The 15,631-nt window shown below is 43.3% G+C and overlaps 1 protein-coding gene across 1 annotated transcript in view; it reads left to right on the top strand.

The window, feature by feature from the left end:
• Positions 1-2,137: 2,137 nt before the first annotated feature.
• LOC146817854 (amine sulfotransferase-like) overlaps positions 2,138-15,631 on the top strand; it is a 286,462-nt gene continuing 272,968 nt past the window's right edge. The window contains exon 1 of the mRNA XM_085611337.1: positions 2,138-2,265. Within this exon, the coding sequence (XP_085467463.1) occupies positions 2,226-2,265 (40 nt within the window). The 5' untranslated portion in view covers positions 2,138-2,225. The remainder of the gene's footprint in view (positions 2,266-15,631) is intronic.

Consider the following 15,631-nt stretch of genomic DNA (forward strand, 5'->3'; position numbering starts at 1 on the left):
ATTTATTAAAAAGGTGGTTTAGCCTACACCAGGGTTGGACTAGTGCAGAAAGTTCGCCCAGGCATCAAATTGAAAGTGGCCTCCATTAGTAAATTAAAAAGCTAAACATTGGCCTACATTTACTAATCAGTAAGTGTTTAAACTTGCAAAGACAAGCTGCATATGTGTTTTGTAAGGTATGGGAGACTCCAGAGATATGAGCTTGCTACAGGCGATATGTGGTGATAACAGGTAAACCAAAAGTAAAAATTGGCCCACCAGACCATAAAAAGGCCACAGACAACAAAAACACAACCTATGCACAGATCTGTTAGATCAGCCTTTCGGGCACTGCCATATTGCCCTATATGTCAGTCCAACCCTGGCCAACATAGTGATATTGAAGGACATACATCCTGATTCGCATAGACCCTAGCAGTTTGTTTTCTTTCATGTAGATCCACCCTATAATCTGTTAGTTATATTCCCTGACCAGTGACATTTGAATTCTCAACACATTTAACATTGCACCAGAGTTTAGAAAGGATGTGAATAAACCTGCTTACCATTAAACATTTGCTTCAGTCTCTACTAGAAGTGTTTCCTGCAGGAAACTGATGGAAAATCAGTACTTGCTAATGGTGACTTTCCCAAGCCTTGGAAGGAATCCTCTCTGGGCCACCTTTATAAAGGGGAAACGTTTGATGCAGCTTCCAATTCCGCAAACGGGGTTTAGGGCTAGCCACCTGTCCCCTATAGGTTCACAAATTTCTATACGTTAGAAACCGCAATTGAAACAATATCGATATTTAGCTGAGGGCCCATTTTGAGTTTTCATGATGATGAAATGTCAGCTTTCTTTTACAAGGTCATTTTATGGCATAAGTTGGGCCAGTTCCACCACCACGTGTTTCACTGTTGGGAGATTAACATCGATGGTGTTATATATAACATAGTAATCCTTTAATCAGTCTGCAAATGCTTCCCATGGTGCTTTCCGCTGCACCTGGTATGTGACTCATTATCACACCCTGATGCTGGCAGCATGTACTTAGGTGTTGTTTGATGGTACGTTTTGAAAACGAAAAAAGAGCTATTTGATAGACGATTTAAAATATAAACAAATATATCATTGTTAACACCACATCAAAAATGTACTATTAGTGTCAGTAGAATTTCCTCTTACACAGGTAGCAAACAATTATTATACATTTTAATGAATACAAGCATTTACATATGGTCATTTGCAGACTTCACAGTGATTTGAGAGTTTAGTACCAGAAAAGTTACCAAAACAAAAAACAGAATGTCAGTAATCAGTGTTATGACATTCGGATAGTAACTTTTACAGATATGTACATAACGTGATCACATAGACACATACTTGTCAGCCGTCTTGTTACATCAAAGCCTGTGTGCCATGTGGCACCCAGACCGCATCTCACAGGTGCTTTGGTCAAAAGAGCCCCATATCACAGTAAACAGTGAAACATAATACAAACTGCCATTCATTATAGAGTAGGGCCGAAACAAAGAGCTCAGAATTCCAATCAGGCTACCATAAACATGACGTAGTGCACTAGATCCTTGGATTTAGAAAACAGATTTGGGACAAAAATGGGAAAAAAATATGAGGCAATACGATCGCTAGTGATAATCGATGATTAGCAGGATTTCTAGGAATACACCTGTGGATTTGTGTGAATCTCCAGAAAGTCCAGAAATCTTCTAAGAAGAGGAAATCTACCTATGCCATCTTTCTAAAATTGGAAGTAGTATCTGCGTGGGAATTTTGCACATAAATGTGCCTATTCCACGAATATCATTTATTTCGAGATGCCAACATTATCCTGGGATTATGAGATCCTATATGGGATGGGGAACAACATTTTAAATTGGTGTTGAATCACTGAATTGTTGATTTTTAAATTTCAAATTCTGGCCCCTTTTCTTCGGGGGATTTTCTTCAAGGATTGCCTGCCAGAGTTGTCCCCAGAGTCAGCTGTGATAATTTCACAGGCCCTTGTGCTCGGAAGTAAAGCTGCTAAACTTGAAACGGTATCCCACGGTCCAACGTGTACAGACTCGACTTTGCACTTTTAAGCATGCCTCGGGGCGTCCGAGGACAGCGTGACTTAAAATTCTAAATTCTGTTAAAGGTAATTACAGACACAGTGTACATTCACTTGAAGACTGAGTTAGAGAGGAGAAGATTTGAAAAGAAATCATTGGGGTCGAGTTAGAACATGGATGCCCAAGAGCTGAGTGAAGAGAGCGGAGTACCAGGTAAGCATCTTTATATTCGCGCAACAGAAGAATATATTATTTGGTGGGAGCACTGGACCACTGATGCGTTTGGAGGTTATCGCTCTAGTTCGCATCTCATCTGGGGACGGACGGGTAGCTTTGGCGCCCCAGCACTCAACAAGCAGGGTCGGCACAATCACTCCAGTTGTTTCGGAAGGAACAGAAATACAATCAAATACATTTCAAAGTTTGTATGGCCAAGAACACGTCCTGAATTTAATTAAATGAAGTGAGCAGAAAAAAGATGGGTACATGAAACCTTAAAATCGTACAGTGACTGGTGATAGATGACAATGAAAAAATAGGTAACTACAAGAAACTTTATCAATATATCTTCGCAGGAAATGTCACGCATGTTTTTTTCTAATGAACTATGGGAGAAGTTTATCATAGGTCTCTGCTGTAGATATAAAGCTGAGAAACCTTTTTAAAAAGATGATAAATTGTATTTGTCATTTTTACAGCAACTGGGTAAGATTCTAGCAGATAGCAGTGCGATCTTTCCCGAAATCATATGAATTTGATTTATGTATTTATTGATTTATTTTTATACTTTTATATAGCACAATCCAGACTTGTTTGGCAGCAGAGCTCTTTACAGAGGTACAGATGAAAATACGGTCTAAACAATATAAAAATACTGGGGGCCTCATTTATGAAAAGTGACGCATCACTGCGTGAAAACAGTGATGCGCCACTTTTCACTGCGCCCTCCCTGCCACTCCAGTGATGCGTCATATTTACAGTATGACGCATCATGTCGCAAGGAGTCACAGATACGTCAGTATTTCTGACGTATCTGTAGGCGCAAAAGTGACGCATTGCTGGAGTGTGTCACAAAAGTGACGCAACTCCAGCAATGTGTCCTTTCACATGGGGCAAGCCCCATGTGAAAGAGCCTGCGTCAGTCTTACGCCTGCTGTGAGGCAGGCGCAAGAAATTGACAAATTTGCACACTAGAAGTGGCGCAGTGAAATCTCGTAGATTTCACTGCGTCACTTCTACGACCCTTTGTTGCGTCAAAACGCCCCCCTGGCGCAGGTATAATGTGGCGCAGGGGTTTACAAAGTGACGCATCTACCTAGATGCGTCACTTTGTAAATATGGCGCAACATGGCGCATGTTTAATGCCACTGGTGCGTCACAAAAAGTGACGCACCGGCGGCGCAAAAGTGACGCAGGGGCTCATAAATGAGCCCCTAAATATTTGGGTTGGGTGAACGGCAAAAAACGTCAGAATAAACAATTGGGATGCGGGAAAAGAACCTAGTGAATGATAATATGATGTTTGCATAAATTACAATGCTTGGCTAAAAGATGTACAAACCAGTCAACTTAAATGGTCATTGGAGGTAGGGACATTAAAACATTAGGCTCTTGATAACTCTTTAAACCACGTATTTTGTTTATTATATTGTTGAATAATGGCTTGGAGTCACATTGCTATTTAGCTGTAATCATTCTAAAAACTTGCTATCCGTTTACAACTGTGTTTTTGTTAACTTTTTTAAAGGTTTTTAAATAATTGTCAAAATGCACTTCATAGATGATTTACATCTCCCTCGACCCTCTGGGAATAAGCTGAGCTTTTATAGAGAAAGGAAGGTCTAAGGCCTGCTCTCGAGCTGTCCAGTACTGCCCCGCCCAGCTCTTAGAGTGCTATTAGAAGAACAGAATGTGTGATCTGACAAACAATACTACTTACTATCCATTCAGGTTACAGTGCATTTTTACTGCATCTACCCATCTAAGAACACTGATAAATATCCCAAAAGGCATTTCAGTTTTTCATACTGTAATTTTGTATTGTTCTTTATCCTCGTTCACCTTCTTATACAACCCCTGGAAAAGTTAATATGTCTTGGGCCGGTGAAAACTATTGACTTTGACAATGCACTTTAATTGGAAAGACACAGTGGGTGCATGCGCATCTGCGGTGGCCATCTTTCAGTGGGTTAGCCCAAACATAGCTTCAAGTATTATGAGTAAAAGTGGACATGAATGCTATATTTTATACTGAAATTCAGAACAATAGAGTGTCAGTTAAGAGACCATGGGGCATATTATCAAGCCAGGCGATAAATTTATCGCCGCTTTATCGGAAGAAAACTGCCGCTAAAACGGCGATAATGGGCTTGATAATATGCTCTATGGAATTCCAATTGAAGCCCATGTTAGATGTGAAGGACATCTAACATGGGTTTCAATTGGAATTCCATAGAGCATATTATCAAGCCCATTATCGCCGTTTTAGCGGCAGTCTTCTGCCGCTAAAGCGGCGATAATGTTATCGCCTGGCTTGATAATATGCCCCTATGAGACTTGAAAGCGAGCCAGAGACAGCGCTGCAGTTGTGAAAGATAGCTAATCACAAACATATGTTGATCGTGAGCAATGTCCGATACTCAATATAAACATGTTTTGAAATAGCTTAAGGAAAGGTAAAGAACTTCAGTGCTAATTTTCCAGATCACTTGCATTGTTAAGCTGTGAAAACGAGCTATTGCTTTATTACGAAAGAGGGCATTGGGGGACAGTCAACTGGAGAGAGGTCCATCTCCTGGGGGTATTGGCGGAAGTAAGGGCACAGTCTAGATGACTGTGCACTTTGGGCTACATCTGGTAAAAGATGCAGCCCAAGGGTTATATAGCCCTCCATTTTAGGCTGGCAACCATCATTTTGCCCTAGGTATACACGGTGGCAGACTTTGTGTGTGCAGGGTAAATTTTTAGTAAATTGCTTAAGTTAGTTTAGTACAGCACTGCCTTAGCGGTAGGGAATTTCAATAGATACCTGTGGGTTGGATTTGTCAGCTTCCCCCTTGTTGCAGCAGTGGACGATGAGAGGGTTTGAGAAGCGCTCCGGCTGCTCTCTGAGGCCAGGTGCTTGGATCTCCTAAGTGACAGCGCTGCAGCTGTGCAACTGGCGAGGCCACAGAGGCGGGTATCTAGCAAAGTGGCGGCGGCCGTTATTGCCTGCTTGCCACCTCTGGGCCCTGCAGAGTCCCAGGGGACTCTGAGGGGCTGCATGCAAGCTTGCGGGTGGCCTTGTTAACCAGGGGAGGGAAGGGCAGGGCCGTGAGGAATTAGCGGTCTCTGACGGTTGGGAAGGAGTAGGGGGGAGCTCCCATGAAAAATGGCTCTCAAGGAGGGAAAGGGTCCGAGGCAAGTGCCCGTGGGCCTCAGCAGACAGAATAGTGATTGTGGGAGAAGGGAGAGAGCCCTTGGGTAGGTATGAGCAAAGGGGAGACAGGCTGCAGGTTGGGGAAGGTAAGTAGGGTGTCCTTAGGGTCCTTGATCTAGTTTTGAGGGAGGCACTTGACTGGGAAGGGGATTTACTCCCTTCTGCTGGTGAGCCTGGGTTGTTAAGTTCAGGAGTAGGAGACAGTGGGGACTGGATGGGGATAGCCAGGACCTGTTTGGGGATTGGAGGACCAGGAACATCAGCGGTGCTGAGGTCCCCCAGTAAGGGGAGTATGGGTAGCTGGGTAGGGGGGGGAGCTGGACCCAGTTATTGAGTTTGAAATCTCCTCTGCAACAGACAAGGAGGGAGGAGGAGCTTAGCGAGCCCCAGGGGCCCGGTGGGGGGATGAGGGCCAAGCAAGGGACACAGGGTGGATAGGCTTTGGTGAAGTGGCAGCCATGCTTGAGTAGAGTAATGGTGAGGAGTCAAAGGTGGAGTGGGGTCCCCCCCGAAACCCTGTAAGGTGTGTCTTAGACAGGATAGGAGGGGTCAGAAGGGGCCACAGAGTGAAAGAGCAGGGCAGTGTTTGTGGGAAAGGGGGACCTAGAACAGCCAGCAGCTTTTTCAGGGCACTGCACACCAGGCCTACTTTCTTCTTTCCAGGTACGTGAGCGGCTGGTTGCAGAGCACAATGTGGCTCATACACCATAGGCTGTGGAGGAGGTCACGTGGACCCCCTCCCTTTTTTTTAAAACATAAATAATGGACTGTCCCAGGGAATGGAGCCCCCAGGCCAACATTGGCCTCAGGAGGGGGCCACATGTCCCTTCTCCCATGTAAAAATCTAAACTAAAGGGCAGGCCCCAGGGGATGGGGTCCCCAGGGCTAAAAATGTTCCCAGAAAAGGAGGGCAACCCGGCCCTTCTTCCTTTATTTAACAAAAGGTTAGAAAAAAGGAAAAGGCCAGGCCCCTGGGTAAAGGATCTCAAGGACGTCTTTGAGGGTCAACCGCCCCTCCTGTTACCTCCAGTAAGTCCCACACAGCAGGATTGCTAAGTAGTCTTCAGCGGCCACACACCCTTTCTCTACCACTCTGCAAATGCAGCTTGTGATGCACTACTGGTTGGGGAATGACGTCCACTTTACTCCTGAGGGACCTTGGAGGCCAAGAAGCTCTCCTGGTACCTCCTCTAAGTCCTATACAGTGGGATTCCTGAGAGCTGGTCAGAGGTCTAGCCCCCTTTCTCCACCACTCTGCAAATCCGATTACTAGTAAAAGAAACATAGAAATTCACTGCACTTAAAAAAAACAAAGTTAACAGGGATTTTATAGTTAGCTGATAGAATTAAAAAAAAACTTGGAAATTCAATGAAAAAAACAAAGGTTACAAGGATGTTATAGTTAGCAAATAGAATTAAAAAAAACTAGAAATGCACTGACAAAATCAAAGGTTACTGGGACATTATAGTTAACGTCAGATTTCAGTCGTACAAAACCAGTGAAATTCGCCAGTTATAGTTATCTAAGCTAACTATAACTTATGTCCTCGCAATGCAATGCTTATGACCTCACATATTACATCACTCATGACATGGTCAGTGGAATCACTGATAACATCACTGATGACATCTCAAATGACATCACTGATGACATCGTCCACAGAACCACTCACATACCCACTCACACCCCCATGCAACCTCTTGTACACCCACTCACACACCCGTACAACCACTGACATACCAATTCACAGACCTATACTTTTGTCAGGACTCAGTCCGGGACACTGGCATGTGCCAGGGACTCTGGCAACACCTGGTGCCGGGGAAGACTAAGTAGGTAGAATACTGGGTACAGAGCTGCCCAAGATCACACAGCGAGTCAAAGGAGAAAGGGAATCCAAAGAGGAAGCTCTGTACAAGAGAATAAGAGAGGTAAGGCTCAGAAAGGACAGGCCCTCCGAGGTGATTTAGCATTCAGGAAAACCACACACAGGATGGATATGCAAGACATATAAATAAAACAACTTTAACAATAAAGGAAATGTGGGGTAAAGCACTCGAGAGCTCCACACGATAAGACTGAAGCTCAGTAAGCTCCTCACCCACAATTGCTATTACAGATACTGACTCCAAATACCCACATAGAGGATATGCATGCAAAGGCAGGGTCTGTGGAGCTGATACCTATGGCAATGTTATGAATGTAACTCAAGGACAATACTCACAGTGAACAAGAAACACCACCTAGGTTGTCAGCTGTGCCCCCGGATCCTGGCGATCAAACAGGAACATGCAAGGCAGTAACAGCAACGGGGTAGAGCTAAACACAAGCACAATAGACAAGGAGCTAGCAAGAAGAAGTGTTTATAAAGAAAGGAAGGAAATCACAGGACACACTTGGCAAAAAGCAAGTAACAAGTATACAAGATAATCAGAAGCAGACAGCAGGAATAGAAAGACAGCAAGCTAGGAACTGAAACCAAGGAAATGGGAAGAAAGGTAGGGACTGGATAAGGATACACAGAAGGGGAGGCCACAAGGGTATACCAGAACAGTGCTGTATCAGGAGTTAAGAAAACACAGTAGCACTAAAGGCTGTGCTGGAGCAGAAACATGAAATGAGCAAAAGCTCAAGAACCAAGTTAGCACTGCAGGCAGTGGTAGTTCAAGGAAACAGATAACAGCCACAGCTCGGGAAACAATGAGTCAGAAGAGCACTGCAAGCACTGCAATTCAGGAACAAGAAATAGCTGAAGCTCAGGAACAAATAAACACTATAGCTCAGGAACTCAGGAAACAAGGTGCTAATTCAGGCATAAGTAACAGCTATAGCTCAGGAATCAAGGAACAAGGATTAGCTATAGCTCAGGAATCAAGGAGTATCAAAATCTCAGGAAACAAGGATTGGTCTCACCAGACACAGATACAATGACCAACTCTGGGCTGAAGGGAGCTGGGGCTTAAAATAGCTCATGGTACTCATGCACATCAGGTGTGAGCAGAATAGCAGCAGCCAGTCACAGGTGAGCTGAATCCTCCACCCAGCCTTGGCCCGCAGGGGGTGGAGACAAAGCAGCAAGCAGGGGATTATAGGTAATGGAGTTTGCAGCATGAGCAGACTGGCTTCCACAAAACCCAGCATGGATTGGGAATGGATGTCAATTCCCAAATGTTGTCCAAATGTCTGGAAGTCAGGTTATGCATGCAGGAGTGTATCTGGAAACATATTAGAACACAGGAAAGTCACACTATGTACCCCTCTGGTGGTGGGTACAAGAGTGCAGGGAGCAAATAGTGATAACCAGTACTCACTCTTCTATAGGGCCACTCACTCACACACCCACTCACTCACTCATACACCTACTCACACAACCATTCACTCACCCATACAGACACTCATACAACCAGTTGCTCACCCATATAGCCAGCCACATCACCGCACATTCATTCATGCAGCTACTCACACCTCCACTTATTTACCTACAAAGTCACATACCCACTCACTCACCGAATCAGCCTCTCAACACAGCCACTCACTCACCCATAGAAGCCCTTATACACTCAATCACAAAACCACTTACATACCTATTTACATATCCATACAAGCACTCACGCATTGCTGTACTCACCCATACAGCCATTCACACAGACACTCCCTGTCCAATACAATCACTCACACGCAAAGTCACGTAATGAAACACCTACTCAAACAGCCACTCACTCACCCACCCATACAGCCACTTACACACCCAGTGACTTACTCTCACAGCCAATCAGATAGCCACTTATACACCCAGTCACTTACTCATACAGCCATTCAGATACCCACTCACTCACCCATACAGTCACTTACACACCCAGTCACTTACTCATACAGCCATTCAGATACCCACTCACTCACCCATACAGTCACTACACGCCTACTTACCCACTGATACAGCCACTTACACAGTCACTCACCCACCCATACATCCATTGACACACCCACTCACACAGCATCTCACTCATCCACACAACTACATACATAACCACTTATATACCCATATAGCCACTCACACACCCATACCCACAAGGATACATACAGTCACACAGTCAGTCACATGATATATATTAAAAGTAGTATCACTCATTAGTAGTACACCTAGTATACTACTTTATGTTTTGTAGCTACCTTAATGCATATTTTTAACAATCATAAACTCTTACAAAATACTTACACTCACTAGATGGTGTCATCATTGATGTCATTTGAGATGTCATCAGTGATGTAACTGACCATGTCATGAGTGATGTAATATGTGAGGTCAGAAGCAGGGAATTGCGGAAGCATAACTTACAGTTAGCTCAGGTAACTATCACTAACACATTTCATTGGTTTTGTATAAGTGAAATCTGACCCGAAATATAATGCCCTTGTAACCTTTGTTTTTTCAGTGAATATGTATAGATATTCACTGAAAAACTGAAGGTTACAGGGACGTTATAGTTAAGCTCAGATTATATATGCACAAAACCATAGAAATTCAACAGCTATAGTTACCAGAGCTAACTATAACTCATGCCACCGCAATGCACTGCGTATGACAGTACATATATATCAGTTAGTTATAGTTAGTTATACCCTTGTCCTACTACCTGCTGTAACTATTTTGACCATTAAGGGGTATTCTGCCATTGCCTATGTTGCCTACAACAACCAAACAACCAAGAACCTACTTATCTGCAGTAGAAGTTAGTTATTTACTATCTAAGCTAGTTCACTTTACTGTAAAGTTCTCTTACCTGAATAGATGAAGTGATGGTTGGTTTCTGTGACAATTTTCTAAAATCTTACTTCAGGGTTTCCTAAGGTGTCTTCTAAATGATGGTGGTAGTAGTAGTAGGCTAGCACGCTAACAGGGAAGACATCACTAGTGAGGTCCCACTTCCACCTAGGTGAACTCCAACTACAGAATTAATCAAAAGGATTATCCATCACAGGCAAGAAAACACGGAGTTAGTGGATTATATTCTCATCATAACTTCACAAAACCAAGATCAGACTACCATCATGACAATACAAAGAAGACCTGATATTATACCAAAAACTGGCAATAGGAACTTCTTCTGAGCAATGGGAAGCTAGTATTTAAATAAAACAAAACTTACAAGATCCTCGCGTCGGGACAAATTGACTCAGATTCAAGAGTGGACAAGGTTAAGTGTTTATGCAACACAAGGCCTCAATGAGTATGTTGACGAATGATGTTATATATCTAAAATATGGATCCTTTTTATGCTTGGGTGGGTAAGTCGGGGTGGTGTTGGCTATTGCTCATGTAATAGAAGATCCTGCAGTGATTTATTGTTGCTTTTTGACCACATCCATCCACCAAGTGTGTGATTCATTTATAGGTGAAATTAAGCCCCAACTCAATAAATCACACTGTCCAGTGGAAGGGGGTTAGGGGTTTGATCAATAGATGGGTAAGGGGGATTGGGGAAAGGTGTGACAGAGACAAGCACTACAAAACAACAATATTCATCAGGGCCATGAGCAGCACATCATCATGAATCTGTTGTGGAATGAAATGAAGGAAATGGCACAGTTCAGATAAATACATTGCAAGCAGTCTTTCAGCCCCAGAGACCCAAGTTATATCTAAATGTTCTTTCATGTAGGTTTGAAAAATACAAATTATGGAGGAGTGTATCAACACGGTTCTAAAAATTAATATAGTTAAAATGAAAATTATACTGTACAAATGCCAAATTGGATGGTGCATGTGCATTCTTCTCTGAATGTCCATCTAGGGTGCCTGGCTGAACAGGGTCCGGTAAGGGAAGTAGGAGTGTTATGGAGCTTTAGCCTTTTGTGCAGGAGAAGGGAATGCCTGTGCATTGTAAACAGAAACAATATTGTTGAGACAAGGAGAAGGGCAGAAGATAAGTTTTATAGGAGTGCACCAAGACTAAGAGGCAGAGCAAGAGTATAAGCTGCTGCAATCATGCATTTTATGGCTCACATGCGATTGATTAAACTGAGAAGTGAGAACAATTTATACCAATTACAGCCAAGTAGCTGCATGTACTGGGCTGATCAATCTCACAACTGTCATTATAACATTTAGCCGAGCACGTGCATCTTGTGATGATTATGTGGCATCACAAGTCTGTCTCCAGTAACAAGCAATAAGCCCCTGTTAACCAAAACTGAATAAGAGGAGTTTCATATTTGAGCCAGCACACACCATCATCAGCATTTACTATATCAACACACCTATCTCCAGTCCACAGAGCTGAATAAGCGCCAGTGTCATCATCATGTTGGTTTCCCTTTCAAGTCAATAACTTCCTTCTTTTGGCTGTTGAGGTGGTCCCACCCTGAGTCCTTCCATCCTCTTCCTGAACTGAGTAACTAATCAGCCCAACTCTGTCCTAACCTGAGTGAGATACGCCTGTAGTGCGCTACTGTTGAAGAACAAGAAGAGAAATAGAATTTGAGTATTTTTATAGTTAACTAAAGTGACTGATCTGGTCTCTGAAGAACCAGAAAAAAGGAGTGGACCCTGCAAGTAAATCTCGCTAAGCGTGAAAGAGCCGTTCACATTCTGAAAAAATGATCACTCCCCAGGCCCCAAACATTGTAAATCATCAAAATTAGGATTCCAAATTAGTTGGACACCCACCACATGAATCATCAATCATCACTCACAATCACTCAATAATAAAATACTCATTGGTGCAGTAAATACCTGTTCCAATCGAACCCGTGGTGTACAAATGTATCTCCTTTTTTGATGCACGCAAGCAACACATTGACATTTGGCAGTTTTGTAATCAAATGATAGTTAACCCTGCTAGGGGATGAAAAAAGAAGGATTGGTATTGGACTGAGGCAGGCATTGTCTCCAATGTCCTTGAAGGCAATGGGGAGGCTTTTCACTGCACACTGGTCCTGCTCAAATCTGGCCTAAAATGGTGCAGCTGCATAAGTCAAACACAAACAAAATATATAATGTTCCTCTAGCTATATCCATTTTTTGGGGGGCAATGCACTAAGCAGTTTAACGACTAATAATTAAAAACTTCCACGGTAGCCCACTCAATCAGGGAAGTAGATTTTGTCCTCAAACTCAGGTGGTCCACCCAGAAGTTGGTCAGCTAACACACTAGAGTCTGACCAATAGCCCTCATCCTCCTCCTGTGGTATTTCAGAAACAGGGTAATTGTGTGGTATGAAGTCTTGGTTCATGTTGATCATGGTCAATCTCTCAAAGTTTTGTGGCAAGAGACTGGTCCTTCTCACTCACTATGAAAACTGTGTCACACACAGACAGACACGCTGGCTACCGGGCAAGTCAAATACTGCTGAGATCTGGCCATTGGCGCATCTTCCCATGCAAATAGACCAATTTGTTTTGATTCATGTAGACCTCTTTTAGAGTCAACTGGATAGTCCCGGAACATCCCCTGAATGGTCATTGGTGCTGCAACTTGCTTGACCTCTTTTGCCTTCGCCTCTACATGTGACTTAAGCCCTGCCACTTGAAACCAAGCCAATGTACAGGTTGGGTCTGATTCTTCAGTTCCTGCATTTGTTGCTGCCGGGGTGCTTGTTACTAGTGTTGAGTGTTCTGAGGTGATATCACCGCCCTCTCTGTACGTTGCCTGCTGCATCCCAGAACTACTACATGCGTCTTACATTTCTAGCCGTTCTGCTTCAAGGTCTCTTGCTAGATCAGAAATTCATGTCTTGTATGGTGAAACATCCATTTCAGAAAAAGGAATGAAAGTGGACAGTATTTTTTGAACAGTGGACCAAGTATTGTGGCACAATGTCTCTTTGCAGCCTTGGATTTACAGCCAAGTGAATGATTTGACTCTCAACCAAGTCATGCACTTCTCTGTTGCCATCCACACTTTTGAACCTTTGCAACACCTTTTTTTTACTGGTCTTGTAGCAGATACAACAACAGGATAGCTAGGCTCATCGTAGTGTCTTCCTTGCTGACTTTCCAGGTGAAAATCTCAAAAGGAAGTAGCATATTTGTCAGGAATTTGACTAGGCTCCATTTTTCCATCTCCATGGTCATGCTTTTCTTGGTTACATCCCCTCCACTTTGTATAATATAGACATTGATCATTGGTAATGCTCAAACAGAAGTTGTAAGCATGTGATAGTTTTGGTTCCAATGTGTTGGCACCTCTTGTATTAGGTCTTTAACTGGTATTAGAACATTGGAATGTTGGTAGCTCCATTGAAAACAATGGAGTGCTCCGGGCTTATAATGGCTGGTATAAGCCCAGAGCTCCAACATTCCAATGTGTCTTTGTTCACAGCTCTGGCTGTGAACAAAGGCTTCAGGGAGCCTGAGGGGATTTCAATCCCCTCGTGCTCCCTGAAGGCTTTGTTTTATTTGTTAGAACATTCTGCCCTCTAGTGGCAGAATGTTCTAATAGCCTTATAGCCCTTCGTAGCAGGGCTATACCGGCTTTTAAAGTCCATCTGCTTTGTTAAAGTCCCTCGCCTTCGGCTCGGGCCTTTAACGCTGCAGCGGGCCTTTAATAGCAGGTATAGCCCGCTACGGTGGGCTATAAGGCTATATTGTATTATTACACTCAGTGATCCTCAACTTTTTCCGGGCTTTAACAGAATGGCTGAAATGAGTGTAGATTATTTTGCAGGTGGTCAGTATGTTGCTGACTGTGTCTTCTTTTTTGAGAAAATCCTGCACAGTCAGGTTGATGTGATGCGCTAAACACAGGACCCTGAAATAGCCACCTTCTGTCATGGCATTAATTATATTACTGCCATTGTCCATGGTAACAATTCCATTCTGAGACCTCTGGGTCACAGCCATTCAAACACTAGCTGTTAAAGGCTTTCAAAATGTTTGCAGCTGTATGGGATTTCCTCTTGGTAAACATGGCTGCTGTTGCATGCCGCCGAACATCATTAAAGATTTCTTCAGCACTCAGACTTGTAAATAGCTGTTGCCTAACCCCCACAGAAGAAATTCCGTGTTCAGTGATACATATGTAATCAGTGGCTTAACAACTGGTCCACATGTCTGTCGTCAGGTATATAGGGTGAACAGCAATCTGCTGCAAAGCTTGTCCAACTTCATGTAACAAAGATTCCTAATTCAGATTAAGTATGTTTCATAGTTCCAAAGTGATACGCACGCCGAGATAAGTTGCTACATGACATACACCTGCGATAGGTCTAGCATGTTTAAAGTTAATAATCACTTTTGTCTTACTAGTGTTTAGTTTGTAACCAGAGAGTGACCCAAAAGCTTGTTCCTCTTTCTTGATTATTTATAAAGAAGCAGGTGGATCAGCAATGAAAATCGCGATGTCATCTGTGCAAGCCATAACCTTAAGTGCACATGTACCAGAGCTTAAAGGTGTAATTCTATCGTTAATCATCAGTGTCCCTATTAGGGGCTCAATGTAAAGCGCAAACAAAAGTGGGGACGGGGGCACCCCTGCCGTGTCCCTCTATTTATATGAAAGGCATAGATTGAATACCAAGATAGCTCAATTTAGCCTGCAGTGTACAGTATAAGGCTCGGATCCAAGTGAGAAATTGGCCCGTAATTCCGAAAGCCGTGAGAGTAGGCCATAGACAACCCCAAACAATGCGGTCAAAGGCCTTTTCTGCATCTAAAAGTATCATGCCTAAGTTGCTCCCTGTGTGGTAAGCATAATCAAAGGCCATAATTGCAGTGTTGGTATGTGCTGTGGTTCCTCAACCCACTATGAAGTTGTGTTGCTGTCCGGAAACAAGGCCCGGTATCAGAGGGGCTAGACGATTAGCCAGCACCTTGGCGTATAGCTTGGCATCTGCATTAATGAGGGAAATAGCCCGTTACAAGCCACATTCATCGCAAGGCTTACCCTTTTTTTAAGAAAAAGACGATGTTGGAGATATCCCAGGTTGAAGGAGTGGTTCCGAAAGAGACAATCTCTTGTATAACCTTGGCAAGCACAGGTATCAAGATATTCTTAAACTGTTTATAAAATCCCACGGGAATTGAGTCATCTCCAGCAGCCTTACCTGGTGGCAGTGCTGACAGAAACATGAGTAGTTCCTCCTGAGAGACTTCAGAAGTCAGCTGCTCTTCCTAAATACTGAGAAAGTTCCTCAGGATTCATCTGATCTGATTCAGCATA

This window comes from Triturus cristatus, chromosome 6 (assembly GCF_964204655.1).
Source record: "Triturus cristatus chromosome 6, aTriCri1.1, whole genome shotgun sequence".
Lineage (NCBI taxonomy): Eukaryota > Metazoa > Chordata > Amphibia > Caudata > Salamandridae > Triturus > Triturus cristatus.